Below are 20,141 nucleotides of genomic sequence, written 5' to 3'. Positions count from 1 at the left end.
GGAAAGCTCGGGGCATTAGATCCGGCGTTCTGCGGGACTTTAAAGCTTTAGAGCAAAACAGACCTGGGACTCACTTCTATTGATGTCCTCGTAGTTGATGGAACTAAACGTTTTGTACTTTCTTTGCTATAAAAAAATCGGTGGAGGATGAAACATGAATGTACAATATTGAAGTTGATAATTTCAGGGAAATTGCAACGGAAAAGGTACAATAAGTATTTTTTGTGTTCAAAACATGAAGAAAATGTCAGAAATGTCACAAACAAAACAATGATTTGGATATCTGTCTGGTCCTATGGATAACTTCAGTGCAGTGGCCAGTTAGTCAGTCAGCCCTTGTGGCTCAGAGTCGGTTACTTTGGCTTATTTTCATTACAAAGAATCGGTTGTTTTGAATTCACACGTGTGCAGAGAACAATGTGCTACAAACATGGAAGGTGGAGAGGTAATATGTGGACATTTCTCTGTATTTTGCAACAGAAGGTTTTTGTTAAGATCGGCTTTGTGTTGAGATTGTAGTCATTTTGTTGCGCTGAAACAAAGAAGAATTTTAAAGTTTAAATTTAAAAATTAGTATGGCACTATTTTACTGGTCAAGCCCACTCAAGATGAATTTGGACTTTTTATGGCCCCTGAACTAAAATGTGTTTGACACCCCTGAAGAGTTTAGAAAGAGTTTAGATCCTCTTTTGTTTTTTTTTTTTTTTTTTTTTTTTTTAAATCAATTTTGATTTAACAGTGAATGTCAAACATAACAATGGTGCAATAAACATGCAACCGAAGAGAAAAACTTTACATTAACATTAAATAAAGACAGAAAACGGAAACCAAATAAAAACATGCAAGAGGTTTTGCTTTGGTGAAAATTCCCCTTTATGAATATAAAACTTTGCAAGAAAGTCAACGAGACGAATTAGACAGTATTCTTTTTCAACGCGCTTCCCAAAGCCCAGAGTCCAGGCTGCAAAGTAAACTCAAAGTTATAGAAGACATTACCCCAAGACAAACAGCTGAGATGCTGACACGCGCAGGAAGGGGCGGGGCCTCGTGAGCACAGGTGAGCCCCGCACAGGTGTGTCTCCCTGGTCTCGTGCAGAGGTGGGCAATGAGGCGTCGTGATAAGCTTCGGAGCCGCGAGGACGCCGGTACTCGCGCTGCAGTCTCCTCCGCCGCGGCATGGCACGCAGGAGCGTGGGGAGGTGCGCGCCCATCTTCTTCCTTGCGCTCCTGTTCGACGTGGCGGGCCTCGTCATGCTCCTCGTGGGGGTCTTCGGGAACCTCAGCCTGTACGGCCGCTTCTACGGCGACTTCTTCATCTACACGGGCTCCGTGGTCATCTTCCTCAGCCTGGTGTGGTGGGTGCTGTGGTACACCGGGAACGTGCAGCTCCCCGGGGACGAGCGCAGGAGCTCCCTGGACGTCAGCTTCACGCACTGGGCCCGGAAGCTGTCCGAGCGGCTGACCAAGAGCGGCGTGAAGCCCCTGGACGCGGGGGGCGTCTGGAGGGGGGAGGAGGAGGGGAAGAAGCGCGTGGGAAAGGGGGCGAACAGGGCCGCGCACGCTCAGGTTACCTGGGAGGACGGCAGCAAGGGCGCGCTGACGGGCCACGACAACCGGGGTTTCGAACCGAGCACCGAGGGTCCGGTGGCGGGGAGGAACGTGGAGCTCGGCGTCCTGAAGGCCGCGGACGGGGCTCTGCGGCCCGCGGAGGAGAAGGTGGAGAGGCTCCTCTGACAAGGACGGTGCGTAAAGCTCCAAACAGCCGCGTGTTGTTGATCCAGAGAGCAGTGATTCTCAACCACAACATTACCCACTTTAAACTTGTATTCTTTTATTAGTAATCCATTTCAGACATGTCAAATTATAGACAAAATACAGATACATACCTGAGTAATTGTCCCTTGGGGGTATTGTTTTTTCTGATCCTGACCTTCAAAAGAAAATGTATTTGTTCTAATTTTTCTATATAGTCTAATCTCATAGATCTAATTATTTTTAATTAGTTCTATGAGATCAGAATATAAGTGAAACGTATTTAATTCTACCACTCCTGCCATAATTCACTAATAACATTACATAATTATCCTGACTAGTGTTTACTGACAATAATACAATTATTGAGCACTTGTTTCTTTTAATCCACTCAACTTGTGTTTCATTTATTGAAATATGCATTGAAAGCACAAATTAAGTGTGTAATAGGGTAAATATCGAAACGTTGAGGGGCATGAGATGTGTTCTCCACTTTGGTGTCCAATGTTTTAAAGTTAAAGGTTACTCTTCCGGCTTGACGAAAGGGGGAAAAAAACAAAACGGTTTCCTTCTTTTAATTGCTCTGAGAATTGCTGCTTTAATTTTATTTTGTTGAATACTACATCTGGTATAAGAATATATTATTTAGCTCTACCTAATTCTTCCTACTTTTATGGTATTTTGGAATTTGGAGAGATTATAGGAGCAATGTTCTGAAGGGATGTTTGTAAGAAATGAGAATAAAATGAAATAAATATTAATGTGATAGGAAATCAATGTTTTTGGTGAGCGTAATGTGTAAATTGCTATATTTATGAAATTGCGGGAAATTAAGCCAATTAAAATTATTGCTAGATTAATCATTAAAAAAATGTTGTTTTGCCCAGCCCTAACTTGCAGATTATTTTCCATTTGTACATTACGACGATTCATTAAGACTCACAATCTCAAGGTAGTGGGTTCGTGTCCCACGCCGGGCGCCACCTTCCCGTGGGCTCACCACCCGCAGGAAAGGTTCTTAATCGGTGCAATGTGATCTGGGTGACGGTGCTCAGACTGCCACCCCCGCCACATGGAAACAGATAAGCGGAAGAAAATGGATGGCTGGACATTATTACTTTGTTATACAGTTTCCGTCTTAATCATTAACATGTTCAACTGGCTTCTTATCAAACCAAATTATATTTTCAGGAAATAACTGTTGTAGCCCTTTAAGTTCAACATGGAATTCCAATCTAGCGAAATAATTTCTATGAATAAGCTTGGTAAATAGTGTTTATGAATAATTATATCTATATTTCATGAAAGTACATCCCAAAAAAAACAATCTATATACAAGGACACACCGACATACACAGAATATGTATCTAATTCAACATGTCTGAAAAGGGGTACATTAAAAGTGTATCGTCGTGCTTCTCTTGCGGTGAAAAAACTGCCGAATTAAAGTGTGGAAGCTGAAGTCCAACTAGCACCCCGAGATGGTGAGTAAAGCATCCACTGTGTGCTTGTTAATGTTTATAGCAGACATTCGTCTGAACAGACGGCCAAGTAGGATTGTTATTACGGTGACTGGCAACAGTCAAACTCCTCAGCCCCAGGGGAATCTGGACTGGGAGTCATGGCACTCTGGAGACACGTGATATTGTCTGTCTACTGAGCATGCGCAGAAGAACTATTTCCTCAACCGTGGTGCGCATGCACAGTAGCAGCGTTTCCAAAGCGTTGCGTATTCAGTGGTAACGGAACCGTTGCCTTGTTAGCGGACTCCCAGAACGTAACGAAAGCTTTCGGGTTTCACTTGAAAATGTAAACGAGGCCAAAAGCTATGTCGAGGCTGCGGACGATCGCAGCGTTGAAGCTTTCCCTTGCTGATCATTGGCCGCAATAAAATGCTTCAAACTGTGCTTCGCTGAAGCTGACGCCGATTTAAAAAAAAAACTTTTTGTTTTGTCAAATGTTTGATTATTGGAGGACGGCGGCTCGCAGCACAAGTTTACTTTAAGGATGTTGAAACCCTGTTACCCTTTAGTTTGTGTTGCCTGTAATTACCATAAAGCTCAGTTTATTGCATTATCTGTATATTCTCCACCTCTCACACTTCTCTCCGTTTCTCCTCTGCCGGGTGAAACATCACCAGTGGCCCGTGGCATCTTTTAATTAACGAGCCCGGCCGTTTTCAGCTCTGCATTATTTTACTCGTCACTTTGCTTGTAACCAGACAGACTCCCTTTGGGGCCAGAAGGCGCAATTGCATTTTTAATGGGAGTCAGCAGCCGTTATTGATCCGGAGGATGGAGGAGTGGAGTGTGGCGGCTGCAGGTGTGTAGGAAGGTGTGCGGCCTCCTCTCTTTCTCAAACACCATTTCTTTTCATTATGTAGCTTTTTTTTTTTTTTTTTTTCTTTCTAAACCATGTTGCAGTGCGTGCCAAGAAAGAAAAGTCGTATACGAACTTGGAGAAATTAAGCAGGTTAACTCTTAACAGGACACTTTGGTAAACACTGGAAAAACTCAATATTTTAACCATATTGTTTGTTCAAAGCTTTTTCCCAGGCTTGATTTACTGTTTATCTGGGTGATTTCATTCATTTTAAATAAACACCAAAATTAGTTTGAGCGTCTTATTCTGGAGCCGTGTGTTTCTGGAAGTTCTTTCAACTTTAACAAGGAGGTAATCGCATTATGTAACTGGAAGAGTGTTCATTGAAATGTGGTTGACTATTATTTCCATCACCGTAAGCGTTGTCATTCTGCTGCATGATATTCGGTGAACATGCGATAGTGTTGCAGTAAGGACAAGGTCTTAGATTGCCCATTGTTTCGCACTATTAGTTACACTTTTTAAGCTGTTTAGCCGCTCATGTGATTTATAATAAAAAGCAAATCTTTTAGGAAAATATACCAGGACAACTAAATGTCAGGTTTTTTTTTTTTGACTAATGCGATTTATAATTTGTTGCGACATATAGTCTGGACAATACGGTAATGTAAACCTGTGAATGTAGAGCTGCTATAATAGCCTCAAATAGCTCAAAACTCAGCATGAGAACTCTAAAAACCTCCAGTTAAAACGATAAATTTGAGCGTCACAGTTGCAGTTTTTTCTTGATCAACAATTACAATGAAAGACTCAAATATTCTTCTGTTTTTTATGTAACAAAATGATAATGCATAGATTTTGTATCGCGCTTTACATTGCCTTATTCATCTACTCCATACACGATGGTGGTAAACTACGTATGTAGCCACAGCTGACGGGATGCGAGGTTGCTAAACTGCGCCATCGGCCCCTCCGACCACCACCGCCACTCACACTGCATTCACACGGGCAGCTTGCGGTTGTGTCTCGTCGAACTTGCAACCTTCTGATTGGGCGGCGAGCGACAACAAAGCTTCTCCAACAAACTGTACCTTTACTAACATTCACTACACCGTCATCTGCATAAGTGGAGACATAGCTCTTGCATACCGACGGTGCATAAATGATGAGAGAAAGTCGGTTAAAGGGCGTTAAATCTTTATTCACAACAAACACTACCGGCTAGTGGCCTGGCAGGCAAACTTAGAGTTTTCAATACATAATTTCTTGTTAAGGCCTGAGAACAAAGTGGTCAATATTCAGATTTGATCAATCAGATACGCCGAGTACTATCAATAGATTCTTGGTTAAAGATGTTGGTGTCTGTTTATAAGAAGCCTAAAGCAGATTTTACATGTATAAATCTCTATCATGCCTTTTCTTTATCATCACTCAGGAAGTCTAATGGATGTTTGCCTGATTTCCAAATCACATAATCACCATGTCTTATCGACCGTTATTATCCAGGCTGCCAGTGTGGTCAAAAGAGCAAACAGTGCCCGCAAGAACATGAGGCAATATGTCCTACAGTGTTTAATTCAAGACGGAGCAGCACACATTGCAGGAACATATACAAATAAATCAGTTATTAGAATATAAAGAAGTAACACTTTGAAGTAAATACAATGTACACATTCAAATTAAATGATTTATTTCTTTTGAATAAAGCCATGTCCAAAATTGGATATCCTGGTTTTGTTTTCTGAGTAAGACTGTTAAGTCAGGCTTTCAACCACAAATCTTTGACATTTAATCGTTTTCACGATATAGTTAGAAGAAAAAGTTGTTTTAATAATTGTATGATTTTTCTCTTGGGAAAAATTTAAAGAATCATTTTGGAAGAAGGAATCATCAAACTTTAAAACCCTAAAATACATGCAGACTCAGGATTGAAATAATATCAAATGGTGGAGTTTACCACATGAAGCATCCATTCTTACAACTCTGTTTCACCTCGTGGTGTACCACAGGGATCTATACTTAGCCCACAGGTATTTATTTTTTTCCCAGGAGTTGATGGAATTGTGTTTCTTCTTTATTGTCTTCGATATAAGGAGGTTTGGTCTTGTTTTTAAACTAATTCTTACTGAATGTAACTTTCAACAAGAAATCTACCAGAGAATTTCTTTTGTTTTTCCTTTTAATAACGCTGGTAATTAAGTTTGCTAATCAGTTTATTTTCAAATAATCACACTGAGGATGCTGCATCTTTACTTTCAATACTGAAAACCCCTTCCAAGCGGCTAAAACGGCTAATACCGCCAGAAGAACTAAAACGTTTCAGCACTTCGCCGTGGCTAACTTACAGGAAATGAGTAAAGTGAGGCTGCTTTTATTTTACTGTCCGTCCCGTCAGACGACGTCGTATGCGGGCGAGCCGCAGAACGGACTTAAAGGTTTTATCACCACACATTCCTCCAGTAACACTGAGCTCCACCCAAAGACAACATGACCATTGTGGCGGCCGCCTGCCGCTTCTTATCACGAGCAGTGACGTCGGATGTTTATCAGTTTTGACGGGAGTCCGAGCCGGTGGGACGGGAGGAGGGTTTAACAATGTTCAGTCAACGATTTTATTAACACGGATATAGATAAGGTTTATGATGATGTGAGGACTCTGGTGAATACACACAGATCACCAGACGCTAACTGGTTTGTTCTGTAAGTGCCGAACCCCTGGATCTCTAGTAAAAGATACTTTATTTTTTTGGAATCTGTTTAACACCAGAAATTCTTTAGAATCTACTGTCTGAAATAAACTGTTATCTCCTTATTTCCACTTGAATCCCACTTTTTTTGGGGGGGGGGGATTGGCTAGCTTTCCAGGAAGTGCATATAACAACCTCCACTACTTGGAATTTGACTCCAGCCTCACATACTCCCCTCGAGCTGCTATTGAATGACCAAAAAGGGATTTAGTGATGTGCTTGTATGAGCTCATCACAAACAATGCACAAAGGTTTTAAATTATATATATATATGTGTGTAAAATTTACTGTAAAGCATGGTAAAATGTGCATTTTATATGAGGTTGGGTAATAAATTCCTGATTTCTAAAGAGAAAATTCACCAGATAATTTTTTTTGTCTCATCAGATTGACGTCTTAGTGATTATTTTTTTTCATCATTTAACAAACATTTTAAATCTTATTTTTGTTACATTTCTGGGTTATAAGTGCTGAAACCATCCGAAATTAGCAAAAACGTTCAAATTACTAATGAAGGGGTAAAACAACAACAACTCAAGTGGCTAAAAATGCTAAATAAAATGGCTTTAAATAGGGTAAATGTATTTCTAACAATGTCTTAAAAAGGTGAAACTACAAAGATGGCAAATTTAAAAAGGGCTACAATGAAAAAATTCAAATAGCTGATATGGCAAAATTTTCATTAAAAAAAGAAAAAAAGCAAACTCTAAAAATACAGAATAAATAGGCAAATTGCATAGTTTTTACAGATTTAATTTAGAACTGCTTCACCATAAGAAAAATATTTAAAAGATAAAGCAGCAAACAAAGTGTAAACATTGAAAACTACTGGAAAAGGGGAAAAACAGCTGAGTCATTGCAAAGCAAAATTCTATTTGTTTGGTTTGTTCTTGACAGTTTCTTCACTTTGCTCACGTTTTGATTGTCACACTTTATACTTGGTTGTTCACAGATGATGTACGACTCTCCTTTCGTTGGCTGGACTTCAGTTTTCCTACAACCTCCCAACAGACTGAAACTTTGACGACTGAAGCCACTTTTTTTTTACTATGATTTACTAGAGGATTTCTCAATCAGGGAGAAGCCCCACCGTCCACAGATCAGGGTTTTTATTATGTATATAGCAAATGTCTATTTTTTAAATGTGCTGATTTCGTGGCGAATTGTAAGTTATTTTTTATTTCAAATAAAGTTTACATGGATTTAGTCATTGGTTCATCCTGATGACAAACATACAGCACGTAGAAGATTGGACATGGACGATGGCAAAACGACTACAAACGGATGATCTGAAAGGCTACATGCTACATAATGTCCCCAACAATGCTGTCAATAAAAACACTGCAAATTGATTTAAAATCAAAGTAATGAATCAACCATTTAAGTTATTTTAGTCAGAAACTGCTGCTTGTTAAAGGATCTTTCTGCTGGAAGACGTCGAGACGGAGGGGTCAGTCAAGTTTCCCATCGTCTCCAAACGTTTGATTTAAGGCGGAATCGTTCGACACTTGAGGAGTTTCTGCCTCAGTGTTTCTCCTTTTCCTTCCAAAGTTCGTGAAGCAGCTCGGCAGTGAGAGTTTCTCTGCTTTTAGCGTCGTTTCTGAGTAAATCCCCAAAACGTTTGGAATCATGGAGGAACCGTCCCCCCCCCCCCCCCCGTCCCCCCCCTGCAAATGGAAATAAAGACGATTAAATGTCGTTCCGTCAATCCGACAGGTTTGTTTACATCGATCTGTGAATATGAAGAATCCGCACCTGCTTTAGTTTTTTTGTTTTTGTTTTTTTCATCCATCAAAAACAAACTCATCTGGGGAGAAAGTCGTCCGTCTGCAGCTCCAGATTCCCCAGATACCAGAAGATCCAGAACACCAGGCTGAGGAATATGAGGAGCGGCCCCGACAGGACGAAGAAGTCCCAGGAGCGGATGGGAGCGGCGACCCCCACCAAGAAGATGATGAAGCCCGCCACGTCCATGAAGATGGCGAGGAAGAAGAAGAGCAGGCAGCGGCCGCAGTAGGCGGAATAATCCATGACCCTCCACAGCCTCGGCGACGGCTTGTAACGAAGCAGCGGGTCCTCGTAAAGTGCTCCGACTGACGAGGAGGAAGAGTTTAAACGGCCGGGCGACATTCCTCTGCTTATCTACACCTTGCAGGAAATACCTTAACTATGAAAAGACGTAATTTTTTTTTCTAAGCGATGATCCACGTGGCTCCAGTTCAGGAAACTCGTCCTCCGACTGACGGATCCAGATCGATCAGTACTGCAAGAAGTCCCACTTCCTTTTCTACTGACTGCAGCTGCTTTAGACTCGTTTTTCTGTCGACCAAACCGAAATTGTTGGACGTGGAAGCCAATTTATGTGATCAGCCATGGAAGGTACAGCTGGGAGGCTCAGAAAGTACCAGAAGGTCGACACTTGAAGGAGAGGATGTGACGACATGAGGCCAGTGATCCAAGCTCCTTTAACCAACAGTTACAACTTGTCAGTTTATTGTCGGCCTTCTTTATCTTGACTGGTGCTTGGAGAAGATATATTTTGCCCTTTGGAGTTCCGTCACCGTCTGTGCTTCATATTTGATCAGTTTAAACCGTCCTAGATGCGACTTGATATTTTGCAGGTTTTTTTTGTTCAATATTTAGCTTTTTTTTTCTTCTTTCTAAAGGTTTCGCTCCAATTTGTGATTATTGCTACCATTTCTTGCCTCTTCACTCCCCTTTTCACTCATTTTGCTGCAACATCCAATTGTCATTTTGTGACTTCTGTCTGACACTAGATCTGTTTTCCGATCAAATGCTCATCTATTTATCCACATCCTCACTCACATATCATGTTTGGTCTTTCTATCCAGATCTCTTCACACTCTTGTTCTCAGTCTGTGATTTTATTTTATTTTTTATTTTTCTGGTGAAATCCGAGCGTCTTTCTACGAGTCCATTCAACAGGAAACCAGTCCGACGAGGCGTCTTTCAGTTAGCGGGGCAGGAAGTGCTCTCCTTTTACAAGGGTGGTGTTGGGAAAAACAGAAAACGGAGAAACATGGTGAAGTGAAAACATAATCTTCAGCTTGAAGTATGTGGTCCAACGTGTTTGCTCCCGAAAGAAAAACATGATCGCTGTCGTGAGGAGGGCCGAGGGAAGTTAATCTTTCTGGATTCAACGGAATTAAATGTGTTTAGTTGCATAAGGAGGATTATAGGCGGTGTTTACGTCTCCGGTTGCCTCATAAGAGCCTGCTGCACATTTCCCAGGATCGCACGGCGTTCGAAAATGTGTCAGTCGAGCTTTACTAATTCATAACTTCAGCCCCAACACCTCGCCGTGTCTCTCCATTTACCCGTGTGACCGCCCGACGCACAATACACCACCCAACACGCCCCGGCGGGGTGAACGCGACACCTTCTGACTCGACGCTGTGGGGACAAAGAGGACGGGGATCGGGTTCCACGCCGCTGACCGTCGCCGGGCCAGCACGTCACACTCGGTGTGGTGACAGGATGTGGAGGAATGGAATGGTGCTCCAACACGAACAGGCTACAGGGCAGTGAGCGCCGTGATTCAAACTACTGACACAGATTAAAGAAGCGCGAACGGCAGGTTATTTCTACGCTACGCTAATCTTCTTTTTTAGCAGATTCATCTTTCACGAATTTCCCTCAGGAATTAAAGTATTTCTAATCTATCTGGGGCGGTAGTCGCCTAGTGATTTAAGAAGTGGATTTAGAAAGTGAGACTTTGCTGGTCTGAATCATACAGCGAACACCACGGAGTCCTTGAGCAAGACCCTTAACCCCCATCAGGTCCCAGTAGCGCCTTAATGTGGCTGCCCACTGCAGGGGAAAAAAACCCCAAACGTTTTTCAAGGGATTAATGAAGTGTTATATATGGTGAAATACCTTTTAAAGGCCTAAAACAGATCAAATGACTAAACAGGGGTCTGCAACCTGTGGTTTTGGAGCCACATGTGGCTCTTTGGCCTCTCCATAGTGGCTCCTGAACCCGTCACAAAGTTATACCTCTAAATCCACAAAGAGTGAGGGGGACTGCTAAAACAACTTTAAAAATAAAAAATAAAATGACTAGAATTTTATTAGAGAAAAAAAGCTTAATGTGTGTAAAAACAAAGAACTTCTTAAAAAAGAGAGAGAGAAAGGGGTTAAAATTGCAAAAATGACAAAATTGTCTCAAATATTAAATAAGGTTGAAAACTCTGAAATCAGGTCCAAAAAATGTAATGAAATGTTTCCCATCCTGAATTGTAATCTAAACTTCCTAAATGCAACTTAAGTTACGGTTCATATTCAAACGTTAGAAGCCGTGTTGGGATCATAATTCCAATGACTTAAAACAGCAAAACGGCTAACAGGAAGCTAAAAGGACAAAACATGGTGAAAACTGCTGAAATTAACTTGTGTGGCTAAACTTCCAAATCAGCTTGAACAGATAAAATGGCTAAAAACACTTAAATAGCAAACATGTCCAAAACTGTTATATTAGGTTAATGCAGTTAAAGATCTTTTATAGAACAAAATCTTGAAGTTGAGGGAAATTATTTTCATTTTGTTGTTTGTCGTTTTACATTTTGTGCATCGTGATACTGTTCCACTAAAAGACATGTTATATGTAGAAGATATTTAAAAGACACATGGAAGAAAAAGACATGTTGGCTCGTACAGAGGAGATGGATTTCTTCTTTTTTGTTTTTTAAATCTCACTAAATTAATCTTAGTGTTTTAGATGGTGTTGTATGTTGCTGTCCTCACCAGCAGGGGGCAGCACTTGATCATGATTTGACTCAGCTGAGGTTCAATTAGATCGCAGTGGTGACTGAAGTGTGCACTGGAGAAAGAAAAGTGTGCACTGAATACCGAGTTAAAAACTGAGTTAGTAATTAGTAAAAATCTGATCAAAATGTGAGAAAGAAGTGAATTTAACTGAAACATTTATTCCACAAACAGAAAACTTTATAGGCATGAATAATTAAATAACCTTATCATCATTAGGCAAGTAACGTACAAATAAAACTAAGTTTAAACTATACATGAAGCAAGCATTAATTATAGAGCTACATCAGCATATGTTTAACTACACACATGAATGACTTATCTTTTCAAATGAATTTATACGTTATAATACATGAAGAGTGCCACAGTCAATAATATTTACAGTCACACAAACGGGATCAATTAATTTTCTACCTTTATACCCATTTGACATCATCTTTAACCACATTATCAATGACAAGAAAAAGAAACTTCCAACCGTTGCTTTTTAACCATTTATATGTGATTGATTACAATTTCTGTATTCAGTATTTCCTGGTATTTAAAATATGAGTTTTGTTTAAACTTTTTTTAAACCATTTCTGTCAAATTTTATGATTAAAATTGATGTGGTGTATGAGACGACCTACTTAATTTGAACCGTAAATAATTCCGAGCGTCCGTGAACGCCGCTCGTTCTGATTACGTCATATTTTTACACCACGTGCGCCATGCTTGAATATGAACATAGATGCATTCGGGGAAAGTCAGACAGAACTAATTTTCTTCTTCTGTGGTAAACAATATATATTTGTATTTTAATTAGTCTATTTTTACTAAATTAATGAAAATGTTTTGTTTTTTTTTGAATAATGGAAGCATTTGAAGATAAAAAATTTTAAATGGATAAAAATTTTTTTCCTGTTTTTGGAAATAAATCAATAATTCACAATTTTCGAGGGAAATTTTTTGCATTGAGTGTTTTTGTTTAGTTAAAAAAAAAAACATTTCTGAAAACCTTTCATGTGAATATTTGGTCTATTTTTTTGTTCAATGTTTGTGGTCAAATATTTATAAAGAAATTTTGCTAAATAATTTTTTTAGCCAAAATAATTTAGCAATAAGTTGTTGGGGTTTTTTTGGTTTTTTTTTTTTACAAATGCTTTTTGTTTATGTCCCGTGTGAGAGTAATATGTTTGTTTAAATTGTGGAAGAGTCTTGGTGGGGTTTTTTGTGTGTTAACATTAAACATTTCGATAATGACAGAAATTGAATTCACTTTTTTTTCATTAACTTTACATTTTTCTTGAATACCCAACATGTTTTTATATGGAAATATTGAATGAAAATGCTTTTCCCCAAAGGTTTTTTTTCTATTAATTGGTGGATTGAATTCATGGACTTGTCCTTTAATATACTTCTATGTACTGGAACACATTTTTTTTCCCCCCTTTACTTATTAGTAATCTTTTAAGTATTTAAATATGATTTACTCAAACTTTGAGATTACAAATTTCAGTTTCCATATAGTTCTTATTTTAATAATAATGATTATTATTAGCATTATTATTATCATTGTTATTAGTATTATTAAATCCACCTCGTGGATTTTGGCGCCATATTTTCCCTTCCTCCTTCTGCGTGTCAGCCTGCACTGCAATCCAGCTTGATTTTCTACGGCTATTTATAATGTTGTTGTCATTGGTAAACAGCTCGCTTCTGCCCTCCGATGCTGGCTTCCTATTGGCTGTCAGCCCTGTCCGTCAGGGCGCTTCCGTTCGTTTGGCTGCTGCTGATTGGCCGGCGCGGCCCTTTTTTTTCCTCTCTCCACGGCGGTGGTCGGAGCCGCGGTGTCCCGGTCTGGCACGTTCCTAGCTAAATTCTCCACGGTGTAAAATTGGACCCCCACCCGAAACAAATCCCCCCTTCAAAAAACAAATTAACCCCCGTATCAGTGCCCCGCGAGCCCTGAACGCTAAGCACCCGAAGTCTATCTGGCTGGAAGCTTCAGAAGATGGCGGTGGTGAGCGGGATGTCGGGGTCGGCGGTAGCCCGGCTGGAGGGCCGAGAATTCGAATACCTGATGAAGAAGAGGTCGGTGACCATCGGACGGAACTCCTCGCAGGGCTCCGTGGACGTCAGCATGGGCCACTCCAGCTTCATCTCCCGGCGGCACCTGGAGATCTTCACAGCGGGAGAAGACGGTACCGGCACCGGGGAGTTCTACCTCCGCTGCCTGGGGAAGAACGGGGTGTTTGTGGATGGGGTGTTCCAGAGGAGAGGAGCCCCACCTCTGCAGCTCCCGCGGATGTAAGGAAGACCCCCGTGCATGTGCATGTGTGTGTATGTATATATGTGGGGGTGGGGGTGGGGGTGGGGGTGTGGGGGGGGGATGGAGATGGAGGGCGTCGTGTTATTGTTTTGTTGTCCCTGCTGCACGTGTTGTCAAGCTGCAGCTTCACTGCATAAATCTGCACAACATGATTCACCCAAAACCACCAAGATTCACCCCAAAACACAGATCTGCACAAAGATTGATCAAAAATGCAAATTCTCTAAAAAACACGAATCTGCACAGTAAACACCAGGATTCACCCAAAAATGTACAAAACACAGATTCACCTGAAACGCCAAGATTCATCCAAAGCACAGATCTGCACCAAGATTAATCAAAAATAGCCATCTGCACCCAAAAACACCAAGTATCACTCAAAACACAAATGTGCATGAAAACAGATCTGCACAAAAACCACTAATATTCACCAAAAACACCCAACATTTACCAAAAGACCAACAATTCACCCAAAACACAGAATTGCACAAACAGTGGTTCCCCAAAATAACATCAAGTTTCCCCCAAAAATATGCAAATTCACCCAGATTCACCAAAAAGCACATTTACCTAAAAATGCAGATCTCCACAAAAACCTGCCGGATTCATCCAACACACAGATCTGCATCAAAACACCACGATTTACCTAAAAATCCTAGGATCGTGCAATACTGCATGTATGCTATTTAGATATTTGTGTGTGCAGACGTCATAACAATCACTAATCTCTATGTACATACAGTTTGCTGTCAGCTCCGTCTACACTACAAAAATGTTCCTCGGTGGTTTCCACATGGTCTGCTAGTATCCATCAGAACAGACATGGCCATCAAGATTCTCATTTCAACCACTTTTCCTATAAAAACACCTCGTAATTTCAGTACTGTATTTAATGTAGGTTTTATTTAGGTGCTGTTACTGTGTTTTTGTGTCTCGTAATTGAAGCATTTAGCTCATAAATATAAAGAGATCAGTGACAATCGTGTTTGAGAAAAGCATCATGTCTTCAGGAATATGCCCACTGCTTTGGTGTTTTACAGAAACCTGGTAGCAAACCTAATGAGTTCAGCTGGAAATATGAGTGAAGTATTTTGTCATGTGTATTTAGCTTGCCTTCGATAACATTCAGGGCGGTCTGCTATTTAAATATCAGGCTGCACAATTTATTGCAAATTTCTTATTCCGGCATCAACGTCCTTTAAATCTTTATATTAAGAGCTGCTGCTGGACGGAGGACACTCCTCCAGTTGCTTTGGATCAGTGTCAACATCTTTTCTGTCTCGGCTCATGTTTGTCCGTCTTCTATATTTCATCCGTCCCAACACTCGCGTTCTTGTTTACTTTCTAACCTTCATCAAAGTTTCAGCAGCAGGGCGGGTTTTAATGTCCCGTCCAGGACGTAGTCGTAGTAATTCATGTGGAGGTGTCATCGACGAGTCCAAATATACCTCCATTAATAATAAACAAGACATGCTAGACACGGCGCATTACATAATGGTGTTGGTCCATATTTAACGGGTGTGAAGCCCAGTCTGGGCGCTGCGCTCCAGGCTTCGGTTCGGACCTCGTTGACCTGCTTGTTGCCGGGCAGGACACCGGTCAACGAGGCGGCCTAACGCTGCTGGTTCTTCACGCCTTTCTCGTCCGCTCGTCAGGTGCTGCTTCCGCTTCCCCAGCACCAGTATAAAGATCACGTTCACAGCCCTGTCCGGCGACAAGAAGGAGCCAAGGAACGTGCCGGAATCACCGGTCAAGCCCGTCCAGCCGCAGATCTCCCCGCTGACCATAAACATTCCCGACAACATCGCCCACCTCATGAGCCCACTGCCTTCGCCCACCGGCACCATCAGGTAGAGACGACGCGCCGGTTTCGCTTCCCGAGCGTCCGTCCGCCGACGTCCTAACGGGAGCTTCTGATTTTCACAGTGCTGCCAACTCCTGCCCGTCCAGTCCGCGGGGGGCCGGCCTGTCCAGCTACCGGACGGGACGAGTCCTGGCCTCAGACCTCATCGGGGACAACTCCCAGTCGGAAAACGACAAGGAGGCGTCGGGTGAAGACAGCCCCAAGGTGAGAGAGCAGCTCACTCTGATGATCCACACTGGGGGTTTGGTATCGCAGGGATTTTGGGATGTGTGCTCGTCCTGCACTTTTTAAAAAAGTTTTGTAAGGAGGTGGAACAATTTGTATCATAAACCTGATGGATTCTTCTTTTGTCTCAGTGTAGCTTGGAAAACCTCCTGTAGGTCTGTAAAAGACAAAAATACCTTTTTAAGGATATTTACAACAGGGAGGCTCGTTGGACTGCGATCCTTTTCTCAGCGTTCCCGTCTGAAACGTTTGTGGTCATCGACGTAGCTTCCAGTCGACGATTCGCACTGAAGGTTCAGTCGGCTCTTTGTTTCCACTTTCAAATCTCAGACAAAAACCCCAACAGAAAGGAAAAAAATCTCCAAGAGCTCCAAGTCAGACTTTATATTTCCACGTGACTTCGCAGAGATGAAAACATGTGAACCCTCGAACATGAAATGTGTCTGTCGCCCAAGAAAGACGACAAAATAAAATAATAAATGTTTTTTTGTTTTTTTGTTTTTTTCTCGTCATCGCTCGCTATAAGAAGCCAGCAGTAATGTACACGTGTTGTTGATGCACTCGGTCGTCATTCATGAAAAAAATCTTCTGTCACGTTTCAGATTTCTATCTCTCTGTCTCGATCTGTGGAAATCGAAATCTGCGTGACAGGAAATTGACATTATGGGAGTCCTGGTGTGTCAGAAAGAGATTAAACTCTAAAGATTCATAACGCCGTGACGCATTCTGCATGTTTCCTGATGCTTTTCGTGCAGGAGGATCGTTCTTAACATGTGAAACGCTGAAACTGTCTGAAGCTTCAGCTCCTTTTGAAGCGTCTCGACGGGCTGCGGCAGCATTGAAGTCTAAAAATTGACTCTCTTGCTTGAACCGCGGCACAGATTTAACTTCCTGTCTGCTTTCTCCCGCAGGACGACTCCAAACCGCCGTACTCGTACGCTCAGCTCATTGTGCAGGCCATCACCATGGCAACGGACAAACAGCTGACCCTGAACGGGATCTACACCCACATCACCAAGAACTACCCGTACTACCGGACGGCGGACAAAGGCTGGCAGGTCGGGGCGTGATTGGTTTAAATTGGGCCGAGTTCAGCATTTCTTTTTTCCTTTAATGTGTTCACCGATCAGCAAGTAATCAGTCCAGCGTACCACCATTAGCACGACAGCGGCCAAAGAGCAGAGCATAGAAACATCCAGGAGAACAAACAGAACAAATTCCTGTCATTTTGTAAAACTAAAAACCATTTCACGAGTCAATATGCAAAGAAACTGTCCGGTTGGGAAATTGTGACGTAGCGATATTCAAGAAATTCTGAATCAAGGCCAAACATTTAACCAGGATGTCTTTCATTTTCAATAAAACTCGTACAACCAGACCCCAAAACCGCAGTTTAAACTGAAATACGGTGAGACGATGAGAAAAGGTCAAAGGTCGAGTGCTTCCTGACTATACGTCACATCTGGGTCCAGTTCGTCACGGTTCCTCTGCTTTTCTTTCAGTTTCTCTCTCTCTGAACTCTGACTGCTCTCGTTCTGGACTTTCTTTAAGTTCTGTCGATTATCTTTTCTTTATGGGAATATTTAGCTCGTCTCGCTAGTAATGGAGGGTATTTGTCTGTGATAGCCGAGCAGCTTCCTGTGGTCATACTGTGACATCTAGTGGTCACAGGTGGTACCAACTGGTTTATGTTGACATACAAGTTGCATGAGCTGCCAAAACCGAACAAAAAAAAGAAAACGCAACCTAGATTCTGGAGAATGTGGTTATGTCTCAGGTAAAGACTTAGCAGCCTTGTTGTTGTGCCACAGGTTTAACAAAGCGCCTCCGTGTGTGTGCGTGCGTGTGTTTTGTGTAGAACTCGATCCGTCACAACCTCTCTCTGAACCGGTACTTCATCAAAGTGGCTCGCTCTCAGGAGGAGCCGGGGAAAGGCTCCTTCTGGAGGATCGACCCCGCCTCCGAGGGCAAGCTGATCGAGCAGGCGTTCAGGAAGCGGCGCCCCCGCGGCGTGCCGTGCTTCAGGACCCCGGTGGGGCCACTCTCATCCAGGTGGGCCCCTCCCCCCCTCTCTGATAAGTGTTGTTGGTTAAAACAGAGCTGATGAGGAGTTTTTCCCCGTGTACATTCACAGGAGCGCACCGGCGTCTCCCAGCCACACGGGGGTGCTGTCAGCCCACTCCAGTGGCGTGCAGACCCCAGACAGCCTGTCCAGGGAGGGGTCCCCAGTCCCCATGGAGCCAGAGCCCACCCCCCCTCCGGCCCCCACGCAGATGGTCCAGCCCAAACTGGCGGTCATCCAGGAGGCCCGCTTTGCACAGAATTCCCCCGGTAAGCCCCCCCCCAACCCCCAAGAATGTCCTCTGTTGTCTTCTCTATAAGCTCATCTTACCCCACACCCCCTCCTTCTCACCCCCCCAGGCTCCCCCCTCGGCGGCCAGCCCGTGCTGATCGCTGTGCAGCGTCAGGTGCCTCAAACGACCATGAAGCCTGTGACCTACGCCGTGGCCACTCCGGCCATCGTGACCACCAACAGCTCTGCGCCCATCATGCAGACGGTGCACGTCGTCCACCAGATTCCCGCCGTCACTGTGGCGACGACCGCCACCGTGAGCTCAGAACCTCAGGAGAATGGAGGGGGAGGAGGTGGTGGTGGTGGAAGAGGAGAGCATAATGACCTGAAAGGTGAGGCCTCCACGTCGCCCCCCGGTGGCCACACACTTGAGCATGAACACACAATTCCCCCGCCTCACGGTGCTTCCTCTGTTCACAGTGAAAGTGGAGCCCCTCCCCTCCATCACCTCCTCCATAGCAGGACGCATCATCCAGAGCTCCACGGCGCCGCTCACCACCGTCACCATCGTGCAGCCGGCGCCACTCGGACAGCATCAGCTCCCCATCAAGACCATCACCCAGAACGGAACACACCTGGTGACCGCCACCACAGGTCTCTCCCTCATTTCCTTTTATTCTTTCATTTCTTACATTTTATTGAATGAGCGTGTTGCATTCAGGGGACCTCTTGAGTGCGGCGTATTCATGATAAACGGTTATTTTTGGTAGATGCGATGGATTCAGTGTAAACTGTAGCGTCCATTGGTTTAAGGTTATCGGGAACTTGTAGTGTCATCTCAGCTATAAAGGGAAGCCTGTGCGAGTGGTGAGACGTTTAGTGGACACCTGTAAATACAGAGCTCCATCCTGACAAGGTGGGTGTTTTTCTCTCTCCCCCCCCCCCCCCCCCCCCCCACAGCTGTGGCGAGCCCCCTCCACCTCCTTGCCACCCACGCCTCAGCGTCAGCCTCGCTCCCCACCAAGAGGCAGAACGGTGAAGTCTCGGAGCCGCCCGAGTCCAAGAGGGCCAGGATGGAGGGGGACGGCGCCCCCAACAGCACAACGGACAGAGCCGGGGAGGGGGGGGTCAGCGAGCAGGTGGGGGGCGACAAGTAGCCCTCCCATGCCCCCCTCCACCTGAATCAATCCCGTCCAGAGCCTGACGAGCTCCGCCTCCTCACCCGTCAGTCATCATCCAACTCCGACGTGCCAAAAAAAAAAAAAGAAAAGAAATGGACTTCAGAATGTGTGAACAAAACAACAACAATAAAAAAACATATTAAGACCATCATGCAAAAACTAACGACCAAAAACGGAATCGAAGAGTTACGACGACTGTGAACACCCCCCCCCACACACACACACACACACACACGCCACAAGACCCAGACGGCAAGAAGCACAGAAAAAGGTTTAAAAAAAAAAAAAAAAAAAAAAAATGTTACTTCCATCATACCCTCCCCACCACACACCCACCCAACCTACCATGACACAAACAAGGAGACCTCACACACCCACCCTGAGACCCTGAGACACCCCCCCCTCCCTCCCCCCATCCCAAAAAAAGAACAACCTTTGAGGTTTTTCACTTCGGTAGCATTAACAATGGAAAAAAGAAGAAAACCATGACGTCACTCGCCAATATGGAGGCACATCATGAACACGTGAACACCACCACCACTCCGTCTTCGGCAGCTAGCTAGCCCCCCCCCCCCCCCCCCCCCCCGGACCCAGTCGTGAGTAGATATGCAGTATTCCGTCATACAAAGGTTTTTTTTGTTTTTTTTTACCTCCATGTTTG

At 43.4% G+C, this 20,141-nt stretch overlaps 2 protein-coding genes across 2 annotated transcripts; both read left to right on the top strand.

The window, feature by feature from the left end:
* The first annotated feature begins 1,049 nt into the window (after positions 1-1,049).
* Positions 1,050-8,519, top strand: LOC308108624 (transmembrane protein 238-like). Its single transcript, XM_080461742.1, has 2 exons — positions 1,050-1,742; positions 7,774-8,519. Exon 1 carries the CDS (start codon positions 1,177-1,179, stop codon positions 1,732-1,734), a length of 558 nt encoding a protein of 185 aa, XP_080317868.1. The 5' UTR covers positions 1,050-1,176; the 3' UTR covers positions 1,735-1,742; positions 7,774-8,519.
* A 4,813-nt stretch (positions 8,520-13,332) lies between these two features.
* On the top strand, positions 13,333-19,658 carry foxk2a (forkhead box K2a). Its single transcript, XM_080485892.1, has 9 exons — positions 13,333-13,895; positions 15,573-15,767; positions 15,844-15,985; positions 16,918-17,064; positions 17,865-18,058; positions 18,141-18,337; positions 18,428-18,691; positions 18,780-18,953; positions 19,260-19,658. Exons 1-9 carry the CDS (start codon positions 13,600-13,602, stop codon positions 19,454-19,456), a joined length of 1,806 nt encoding a protein of 601 aa, XP_080342018.1. The 5' UTR covers positions 13,333-13,599; the 3' UTR covers positions 19,457-19,658.
* The last annotated feature ends 483 nt before the right edge of the window (positions 19,659-20,141 follow it).

The sequence above is a fragment of the Lipophrys pholis genome, assembly GCF_963383615.2.
Source record: "Lipophrys pholis genome assembly, chromosome: 1".
Lineage (NCBI taxonomy): Eukaryota > Metazoa > Chordata > Actinopteri > Blenniiformes > Blenniidae > Lipophrys > Lipophrys pholis.
Note: the sequence above shows the minus strand (reverse complement) of the source record. Positions and strands in the feature narration are given on the sequence as shown.

Excerpts from the sequence above, each read along its gene's own strand:
- LOC308108624 (XM_080461742.1), top strand. The coding sequence starts at position 1,177 with ATGGCACGCAGGAGCGTGGGGAGGTGCGCGCCCATCTTCTTCCTTGCG.
- foxk2a (XM_080485892.1), top strand. The coding sequence starts at position 13,600 with ATGGCGGTGGTGAGCGGGATGTCGGGGTCGGCGGTAGCCCGGCTGGAG. Across the intron at positions 15,986-16,917 it reads CGGGTGAAGACAGCCCCAAG|GACGACTCCAAACCGCCGTA; the intron begins GTGAGAGAGCAG and ends TTTCTCCCGCAG. Across the intron at positions 18,692-18,779 it reads AGAGCATAATGACCTGAAAG|TGAAAGTGGAGCCCCTCCCC; the intron begins GTGAGGCCTCCA and ends CTCTGTTCACAG.